Source organism: Sinocyclocheilus anshuiensis, unplaced genomic scaffold, assembly GCF_001515605.1.
Source record: "Sinocyclocheilus anshuiensis isolate Anshui unplaced genomic scaffold, SAMN03320099.WGS_v1.1 scaffold1162, whole genome shotgun sequence".
Taxonomy (NCBI): domain Eukaryota; kingdom Metazoa; phylum Chordata; class Actinopteri; order Cypriniformes; family Cyprinidae; genus Sinocyclocheilus; species Sinocyclocheilus anshuiensis.
This window is the reverse complement of record NW_015540875.1, coordinates 476,370-486,874: the sequence shown is the minus strand read 5'-3', so window position 1 is coordinate 486,874 and position 10,505 is coordinate 476,370. Positions and strand designations below refer to the sequence as shown.

The 10,505-nt window shown below is 36.6% G+C and overlaps 2 protein-coding genes and 1 pseudogene across 2 annotated transcripts in view; 1 reads left to right on the top strand and 2 right to left on the bottom strand.

Moving 5' to 3' along the window:
* The window catches only part of LOC107688190 (serpin B6-like), a 19,277-nt pseudogene extending 14,488 nt beyond the window's left edge, over positions 1-4,789 (bottom strand).
* LOC107688192 (testis development-related protein-like) overlaps positions 1-10,505 on the top strand; it is a 38,325-nt gene that overhangs the window by 22,069 nt on the left and 5,751 nt on the right. The gene's annotated exons all lie outside the window — the stretch shown is intronic.
* Positions 1,895-4,813, bottom strand: LOC107688189 (leukocyte elastase inhibitor-like). Its single transcript, XM_016485787.1, has 8 exons — positions 4,740-4,813; positions 4,456-4,632; positions 3,813-3,968; positions 3,532-3,687; positions 3,327-3,444; positions 2,985-3,127; positions 2,705-2,872; positions 1,895-2,366 (listed from the first exon to the last, which is right to left on the bottom strand). Exons 2-8 carry the CDS (start codon positions 4,621-4,623, stop codon positions 1,968-1,970), a joined length of 1,308 nt encoding a protein of 435 aa, XP_016341273.1. The 5' UTR covers positions 4,624-4,632; positions 4,740-4,813; the 3' UTR covers positions 1,895-1,967.

The window sequence follows — 10,505 nt, the reverse complement described above, 5'->3', positions numbered from 1 at the left end:
ACCATACTGTGATGCCCTGTCCGGCCGGAGCGACGAGACAAAACCATTAAAACCCATTATAAACGACGTGGATGAGTCTTAACTTTTATAAAGAATATCTTTTTGGGTTTGAGACTTTAGTCTTTGCAACTTTAGGGATCTTATCTATTCATGAACAGCTTGTAACACTCCAAAGAGAAAGGAAAACTTGAAATCACATCATATGACCCCTTTAAATAATAAAAAAAAAAGAATAAAAAAAAAGGAGTAAATTCTATATCAGTACTCAATTTAAGCTTGTAGAAATTAAAGTTTGAACTTATAAGTATATTTTACTTGGAATTGTTTATGTTTACAAGGATTCTTTAAGTATTCTTTAAGTAAGTTATGATCCTGTTGTTCCCATCATGCACTGGGGCATGAATAATTAATAAGGTTAAATTTTTCACTGTTTTTGAGTTGTATTTACACTGTTTTATGGACGCTTTTGTTGTCAGGTTTAGTAACTTGCTGTTTTGTGACATCTGGAGTTCATTTTCTACTCAAAATGACCCATTCAAACACTATTAAACACTACATTTCCTTCTCTGATCTTCTTGAACAGATTGAGAGAATATTGTGTGTTTGCTGCAGACAAGTACTCCATTTTCACAAGCTGAGCAAGAAATAGTTGTTGTTTAAATAACAGCAGATCTTCATCCTTTAACACAAGCTGTTAGTTTTGTTAGTTCTAAATTACAAACAGAAAAGTATCTTTAACAGAGTTCAGTAAAAGCATTGCCTTGAATAATCAGCAGAAATGATGACGTATCTTGAGATTAATGAATCACCAGTTATGGGTGTCAGTTATGGCTGTCATTGCAATCATAAAGTCATGAGGTTAGTGCTTCATGAAAATACTCATACTAAACCTTGAGTTCGGGAGGTAGCTCAAACTTCTGGGTTTGTTGCGTCATTGATGGTTCATGTTGACCCTTGACGCCGCAGGGCATCTGGGGCTTCTGGGCTTGTTGATGAGGAGCTGGAGTCGCAGCATCAGGCTTGGCAGGATTGGAAAACCCCAAAACCTTCACAGCATTTTTTTTGTAGAATTAATAAAGGCAACCTCACTATTCTGATAAATTCAACATCTATTGTGAATGCATTGCTTAAAATAGTGCATCAAACTCCATCTTGATTTACTCCACACACGTTAGTACTATACTGCTATTTATTCAATTGAAAAGACACAGACTGAGCATTTAGTCATATCTGAAACCCAAGAGTGACCATATTTTTCTGTGTCCTGCCCTTTAAGTGAAACTGCAACATGAGACCACAATAGTCTTGTCTGTACAAGCACAAAGCTCATTATCCCAGGAAAAATCCCACAGTAGTCACTCCTCAGAGCAGGAATGTGGCAGCATTCCATGGAATTGAGAATTCCTTTTAATTCAAATTCCTGAATTCTATTTGAATGAATGCAGAATTGGAACAAAGAATTTAACTTCTGTCATGTAGATTAAAGGAAAAACAACTGGCCATAAAAAAATGCATAAATGTGAGCTCACCTTAAACATCTGCGCCGCTGTGTTTCCTTAATCATAATGTGTAAAACCAAATAATAGATTACCTGATGGCAGTTGAAAGTGAAATACTTGAATTGTGGATACATGCATCACAAAATGCCTTTTTCATGTGTTGTAAAATGATATAATGATATTATGTTGTAGTCATGTAGGCTAAAAAATTAAGTATTCTTTATTACTATGCCAGTGAATTGAAATCAAACCTGATAGGGTTCCCTTTTATGTAATTATTTGCTAGGGACTATCTATCTATCTACCTATCTCCTATTTTGTTTAGTTCTATTGCCTTTTTTGTGTCAGAACTCATGAGTCAGTGCTTTCAAAGTAAATGCATACAGACAATTTCACTCAATTATTTAATAGACTTTATTTATCAGAGGAACACATACAATTAGAGTTGTCACTCCATCATTACCATCTTCAAGGAGAACAGAAGCGTCCATAAAACAGAATGCTATTGGAGGTATTATGACGGATGAAGAAAAGGAACGGATGGTCTGCAATAAACATCTGTGCAAATGAACGAATGGCGATGACGGCACCGGTGGCTCCAGCTGCTTCAGTTCCTTCCTCGTTTACTTCAACAAAGGCCTTATGAATCACCTTCGTCACCACCAGATCATTGTTGGGAGACATGCCTGAAAGATTCACCTTCTGCCTGTCAAACACATCCTCCATTCCCATGCTGATCAGAAGACTCTTCATGTCATAGGTTTCCTCCATCTTGAATCTGGGCAGAGATACTTCAACTTCTTGTTGACGCATCTTGCTGGGTTTGGTCCACTCCATCAGCTTCTCGTAGGTCAGTGCCTTTTCAAGCTGGATAAGCCATACAAATGGTATGAATATTTTTTAAAACCATCACGAATACTAAGAACTCTGCACATGTATTTACTGTTAACATATAATGAAACAACAAACCACATTCACTCTGGTTATTTGCATTGATGGTTAAATGAAGAACCTTTAACTGCCATGGAACCTTTTCATTCCACAAAAAGTTCTTTAGATTATTAAAACGTTGTTCACACCAAGAAAGAATGGAACTGTTCCCTGAAATGTTCTTTGGGGAACCCAAGATGGTTCTTTTATGGCCTCGCAGCGAAAACCCACTTTTGGAACCTTCATTTTTAGGAGTATAATCTGTGCTGTCTCACCTTCTGAAGGCCTGTGGTTTCGTCTTGAATCTCGTTAGGAAGGATGATCAACATACTGAGATTCTTCCCGACATATGGCAGCTCCAGAACCTGACTGTCGATCTCTGGGATTAAGGCCAGAGGAAACTGTGCCTTCTGTTGCATCATCTTCACTGGCTTAGTTCGATTCTGCAAAGCATTAATGGAAACACATCACAACTCCTCATATTTCATCACTGTTACTGCACGAGCAACTTAAATGATTGTATTTCAAAAAGAAAATAAGAACGCAAAATCTCACCTTGTTTAGCTTAAACTGTCCATCTCTGGTGGCGTCCTTTGGGAATTTCTTCTCCCAGTTCCCCTTGAAGTAGATGGCGTTCACCAAGACCAGTCTCGTCATCGCATCGATTGAGCCCTGTGGGACCAAGTCCTTGATCTTCCCTAAAATACAAATGTGCATTGTCCACTTTGAGCATTGGTTTGAACTGGACTGGTTGGTTTGATCTTTTAATATTTTTTTTAAATAACTATATAGATCAACTCAGGAGCCCATGTAGCCAAACATTGCCATTTCTGCTGTACCTACTGCTGCCGAAAACATGAAATAGCTAAGACTAAAATTATAATTGCTGGTCTATACCTTGAGTGTTTTTCTCCACCCATTTGTTGATGTTGACACGTGCAGCCTCTGATTTCATTTTGAAATCCACCTCCTCCAGTCCGGCTTCATAGTATCTTTTTGCATCATTAAGGTATTTCTGTAACATAGCAAATCGATTGGCGTGCAAATGAAATTAGTGTTGAGAACATTTCCACGACATTGAATTAATTGCTTTGAGTCTTACCTCCACAAACTGGTAGGATTGCTCTCCGTAGAGGCGGTTGGCGAGATTCAACACATACGGGGCTCCTGGTTTCTTCAGTTCACTCATGAGCTTGTTGAAGCTGGAATGAATTTGGTCCTCAGTCTTTTGTCCAGGTGTTGGCTGAGCAGGAGATTTCTGTTTGCATCAGTAATATCAAGTTTAATTGATGAGCCCAAAATCTACATGCACCAATTTGGCAAATACAGCTGTCATTGCAATCGCCATGAGGTTAGTGCTTCATGAAAATACTCATACTAAACCTTGAGTTCGGGAGGTAGCTCAAACTTCTGGGTTTGTTGCGTCATTGATGGTTCATGTTGACCCTTGACGCCGCAGGGCATCTTGGGCTTCTGGGCTTGTTGATGAGGAGCTGGAGTCGCAGCATCGGGCTTGGCAGGATTGGTAAAACCCAAAACCTTCACAGCATTTTTTAGTACAATTAATAAAGGCAACCTCACTATTCTGATAAATTCAACATCTACAGGTATTGTGAATGCATTGCTTAAAATAGTGCATCAAACTCCATCTTGATTTACTCCAGACACGTTAATACTATACTGTTATTTATTCAACTGAAAAGACACAGACTGAGCATTTAGTCACATCTGAAACCCAAGAGTGACCATATTTTTCTGTGTCCTGCCCTTTAAGTGAAACTGCAACATGAGACCACAATAGTCTTGTCTGTACAAGCACAAAGCTCATTATCCCAGGAAAAATCCCACATTAGTCCCTCCTCAGAGCAGGAATGTGGCAGTATTCCATGGAATTGAGAATTCCTTTTAATTCAAATTCCTGAATTCTATTTGAATGAATGAAGAATTGGAACAAAAATTTTCACTACTGTCATGTAGATTAAAGGAAAAACAACTGGCCATAAAAATTGCATAAATGTGAGCTCACCTTAAACATCTGCGATGCTGTGTTTCCTTTTGCTCCGAGCGACACCATGGCCAGAGCCGAGGAGATGCTGATCGGAGAGTAGAACACATTTCCTGACGTGTTTCCTCCACTGATCTTCTTGAACAATTTTAGAGAGAACTGTGTGTTTGCTGAAGACAAAGGCTCCATTTTCACAAGCTGCGTGAGAAATAGCAATAGTTTAAATAACAGTATTATCTTCTTCATCGTTGCACACAAATATCTCAAATCTGGTGGTTCTATTAAAATGACAGACATAGAAGTACCTCTAATGAACAGTGTTCAACAAAAGCTGTAACTAGAATATTCAGCAGTTTTCCTGCCTGTCTGAGGTGAATGAATTGTCTGTTATGGGCGTCTTTCTAATAAACGATGCCTCACCCTATAAACCTGCCCAGGCTTTAATCCAAATCCAGCCCTCCTAGAAGACTGAAACCATAAACCCTGTTATTAAATTCTTGTTTCTGTTATTGATAAATTCATACACATCTGACACTGACAAAACCTACAACTTGTGTGATGTATTATGCTTTACCCTACAGAACTGTCATTCAAATATTACCTATAGCTCAACCTCACTGTTACAGCCAGTGTTGTGTTCATTTTATCTGACTGGCTCTTTTTTTTCCGCATAAATAGCAAAAAAACAGGCTATTTTCACACTTTTGGTATAATCTGACAATTAACTTACAGCTTGATTAGAAATGATGCACAATTAAATATTCTGTACACAAGGCATATTTACCTTGATCACATGTGAAGCTCTTCACTGATAATTGAAGTAAACAACAAAAATATTATTAGGGGCAAAATATTAGTGTAAATGATTGCGAGACAGCGATAATTTGTGTAAAAACTGACAAATCATTTTCGAAAATGTGTTTGCCTCTTTTTTTAAGGTTATAGATGTAATAATATTTATATACTGGTCTAGCAAGTCTAGGTTTAGGATGAGAATAAAACCATAAAATCTATAGATAAAGGGCATTTAAAAATTAGTAAAACAAACAAACAAACAAACAAAAACTAATATGAAAGACAGGGTAAAAGGTTCTCAGGACAGTAATGTGACCTTCATATAAAAAAGTATGAACTATTTTGCAAAAAAAAAAACAACCCTGGGAAATAAAACTGTGAAGTCGTGGCCTAATGGTTAAAGTGTCTGACTCGTAACCCAAAGGTTGCGGGTTCGAGTCTCGTACTGGCAGGGATTGTAGGTGGGGGGAGTGAATGTACAGCGCTCTCTCCCACCTTCAATACCCCGACTGAGGTGCCCTTGAGCAAGGCACTGAACCCCCAACTGCTCCCCGGGTGTGTGTTCACGGTGTGTGTGTGTGTTCACTGCTGTGTGTGTGCACTTTGGATGGGATAAATGCAGAGCACTAATTCCGAGTATGGGTCACCATACTTGGCCACATGTCATGTCACGTCACTTTAAAAGTGCATAGCTGAAAAAACAATCCTGAACACAAGGAAGAAAATTATGTAATCCTAATTGTGTACAGTAATGAGCTGATGAGGATTGGACTAATTAGTGGAAGTAGGACTCACATGTCACTGTGACTTTTAAAATCCCCATAAAAAATAATAATAATCATAATCACCACACACACAGCAAGTAGTCTGTTAAAAAATGGTTATTTTTCTAAACAATATTTAAAACGGGTTATCTGGGGATATAATTCTAAATTTGTATAATAATTCTAGGAAATATACAGTAAAGGAAATCATAAAGGAAATATATATTTTAGGACCATTAGGATTTTTTGCATTAAAGTAATGTCACAAAGACATAATTTACCTCAAATTCTATTTACTGTAAAGTGAAAAAAACAGATATTTATGATATTTTATTTAAATTGTTTAATATTTACATAACATGATTTCAGTTGTTATACTGCTTTTAATTTATGGTCATTAAAAAAAAACTATTTTATTATAGTAATAAAAAAAATCTAAAAAGGATTACCATTGAGAATCAGAGTTAATTTTGTATTATTTATATACTATTATAGGATTTATTAATATTTTGAATTCTTTTTACTATATATTTTTACTTTCTTATTTATCTGATGGGTCACAGACAATGAAGGAAAAAATGTATTAAAAAATTTAATAATGCAACTAACCATATCATGGATTAAGCACACCAAAGTAAATAATAAGGAATTCTATTGCAAGTGTGATTTCTGTGATCTGACTCTCATTATTGATTCAAATTTATTTTTATGTCAGATAAATGTGAGTAGTGCTGTTATTTTACCCATAAAGGTGAGAAAATATAAACAACTTGAAATAATATGAAGATTAGCCAGGCAACTGCTCATTACACAAAAAAAGTACAGAACAGAAATTCTTTATAATTTGATTGTAGCATTGCTTTTTTCCACTAAAGCATTGTTTTATTCATGAATATTAATTTCTCAAGTTAAAAGGGCTTTTCCCACGGCATTCTCAGCCAGGGCGTCATTGTAAATAAGAGTCATGTTCTAAAGTTACTTGTTTATATAAAAGTAAAATAAATCAAATGAAACCAAATAAACAGTTGAGTCATTGTGGGTGCTACTATAAGTTCACATTTAGGTGTGCAAACATGTTGTCATCACCACGCTTGAGAGGATTTGTGCCAGTAGCTTTGATTTGAAGTCAAATAGTTGAAATTTTGGCTTTGCAAAACATTCTTTGATAAGGTTTTAGGTTTTGTCACAAAAACCCTATTATTGGCCTTCTTTAGTCGTGCCGCTCTCTTTAGCTCCTTGGTGAACCCATAGCAGATTGGAAAGTTTTAGCGGATAACATAAACGGGCATAATATGATGTCAGGTCTGTCAGATGTAAGTCTTTTGATATATGTGGAGCTTTAAACATGTTGTTTTTGCTTATAAGTCATGCTCAATCCTGTCAGTAAGATGTTTTTGTAAACTCACGCCATAGGGCCCCACCTGTAAACTGTAGGGCAATGACATTAGTTTCCAAACACCCCAGTTGGGAAATGTACTAAATGACTTCATTGTATGTTAAAGGATTGTTCACAACTGTACAATACTGCAAACAACCCACACACAATTTTAATGACATAATTGTAATGTTTGGGTGAATGATTCATTTAAAGGAATAGTTCACCCAAAAATGAGAATTTGCTGAAAATGTATTTACCCTCAGGTCATCCAAGATGTAGATGAGTTTGTTTCTTCATCAGATTTGCAGAAATGTAGCATCGCATCTCTTGCTCAGCAGTGGATGCTCTGCAGTGAATGGGTGCCGTCAGAATGAGAGTCCAAACAGCTGATAAAAACATCACAATAATCCACAAGTAATCCACACCACTCCAGTCCATCAGTTAACGTTGTTTCAGGCTAAAATACAAGTCCATAATCCATAATAACGCTTCCTCCAGTGAAAAAGTCCATCTCCTGTTGTCTTTCACATCAAAATCCACACACATATTTGTTTAGAGCTTGTTTTGGCTTGTAAATGGTGCTTGATCTGTATATATTTCTCTCCTGATTCAGACCAGACCACCTTTTCACTGGAGGAAACAATATTATGGATTAGGGACTTGTATTTTTGCCAGAAGCAACAGTTTGAATTTAAAAACCTTTAAAAACCTGGATTTATTTGTACAAACATGCAGCTTTTCATTTCACACGATGTTAATTGACGGGTTGGCGTCATGTGGATTACTTCTGAAGATTGTATCAGTTGTTTGGACTCGCATTCTGATGGCACCCATTCACTGCAGAGGATTTATTGGTGAGCAAGTGATCTGCTGAAGAAACAAACTGATCTACTGATCTTGGATGGCCTGAGGGTGAGTAAGTTTTCAGAAAATGTTCATTTTTGGGTGAACTATTCATTTAAAGTAGTCAAACTGGTTTATAACAACAAGCAAATGTAAGTTAGCATGCGATCATTTGATTATCATATGTTCACCATAGCCTGTAGTCATTTCTGGGCTGTTGTTCTGATTGGTTGATCTGGTTGCGACAGGAGGAGGATTTGGTTCCCAGGCATGAATACCTGTGCCAGAGCCCTCTGAATAATGGAAACCAGTGAAACTCAATGCAGCGCATCAAGAGCGCTGAGAGATCTTCCAGGTGCGTCTTTCTAAAATACAGTGTGTCTAACTCTTGCTGCTTAAAAGTTACAACCTACTGGTTTCAAACTTTAAGAATCTGGCTTGCATTTAAAGAAAATGATGAAGTCACATTATGGCAGTGAAATGGGTTGAGACTTGAGCTGTAGGTTCAAATATAGGCCTATCTTGATGTTATATGTTAATAAGTGCAAAGGTGAGAGTCCAAACAGCTGATAAAAACATCACAATAATCCACAAGTAATCCACACCACTCCAGTCCATCAGTTAACGTTGTTTCAGGCTAAAATACAAGTCCATAATCCATAATAACGCTTCCTCCAGTGAAAAAGTCCATCTCCTGTTGTCTTTCACATCAAAATCCACACACATATTTGTTTAGAGCTTGTTTTGGCTTGTAAATGGTGCTTGATCTGTATATATTTCTCTCCTGATTCAGACCAGACCACCTTTTCACTGGAGGAAACAATATTATGGATTAGGGACTTGTATTTTTGCCAGAAGCAACAGTTTGAATTTAAAAACCTTTAAAAACCTGGATTTATTTGTACAAACATGCAGCTTTTCATTTCACACGATGTTAATTGACGGGTTGGCGTCATGTGGATTACTTCTGAAGATTGTATCAGTTGTTTGGACTCGCATTCTGATGGCACCCATTCACTGCAGAGGATTTATTGGTGAGCAAGTGATCTGCTGAAGAAACAAACTGATCTACTGATCTTGGATGGCCTGAGGGTGAGTAAGTTTTCAGAAAATGTTCATTTTTGGGTGAACTATTCATTTAAAGTAGTCAAACTGGTTTATAACAACAAGCAAATGTAAGTTAGCATGCGATCATTTGATTATCATATGTTCACCATAGCCTGTAGTCATTTCTGGGCTGTTGTTCTGATTGGTTGATCTGGTTGCGACAGGAGGAGGATTTGGTTCCCAGGCATGAATACCTGTGCCAGAGCCCTCTGAATAATGGAAACCAGTGAAACTCAATGCAGCGCATCAAGAGCGCTGAGAGATCTTCCAGGTGCGTCTTTCTAAAATACAGTGTGTCTAACTCTTGCTGCTTAAAAGTTACAACCTACTGGTTTCAAACTTTAAGAATCTGGCTTGCATTTAAAGAAAATGATGAAGTCACATTATGGCAGTGAAATGGGTTGAGACTTGAGCTGTAGGTTCAAATATAGGCCTATCTTGATGTTATATGTTAATAAATGCAAAGGCTATCTATAAATAGTAAACAAAAAAGCTCTAAATCATCCTCCAGTATATAGATATCAGCAACCACCACAGACCTTCCAAAGGTAAGTGACACCTCATACATTTTTAATAATGTCTGTCTCCATATATTGCGCTGGCAACTTCAGATCAGGTTAACAAGAAACAAGCTACAGGAAACTAATGTGTCAGGTGAAATTACACAACAAACATTCTCATTCGATAAGCTGGATTCTATGACTGACATGCACAGGCCTCTATTATGAAAGCACAGGTTAGTGAAAACACACAGAGGTGGAGAGTCAACTTTAAACACTGCTCGTTGCCATCGCTGCTGCTATTGCTGTAATCATTTTAGACTTTCTCAAATGTTTGTGTACTGATCTGTGGCCAGTTATGTTTTTTTAATATAACGATAGATAGATAGATAGATAGATAGATAGATAGATAGATAGATAGATAGATAGCATAAAGAAAAATAGATTTAGATATTTTTAGGACCATTAGGATTTTTGCATTAAAATAATGTCACAAAGATATAATTTACCTCAAATTCTCTTTACTGTAAAGTGCAAAAAACAAAGATATTTATGGTATTTTATTTAAATTGTTTAATATTTTAATATCATTTGTTATTCTGCCTTTAATTTATGATGATTTAAAAAATAAAGAAAATGTATTACAGTAATACATTTTTTTTTAAAGGATTACCATTGACAATC

Coding starts and splice junctions, on each gene's coding strand:
- LOC107688189 (XM_016485787.1), bottom strand. CDS start 4,623: ATGGAGCCTTTGTCTTCAGCAAACACACAGTTCTCTCTAAAATTGTTC. Junction 3,445..3,531: donor AATCCTACCAGTTTGTGGAG/GTAAGACTCAAA, acceptor GCTATGTTACAG/AAATACCTTAATGATGCAAA. Junction 2,873..2,984: donor GACAGTTTAAGCTAAACAAG/GTGAGATTTTGC, acceptor AATGCTTTGCAG/AATCGAACTAAGCCAGTGAA.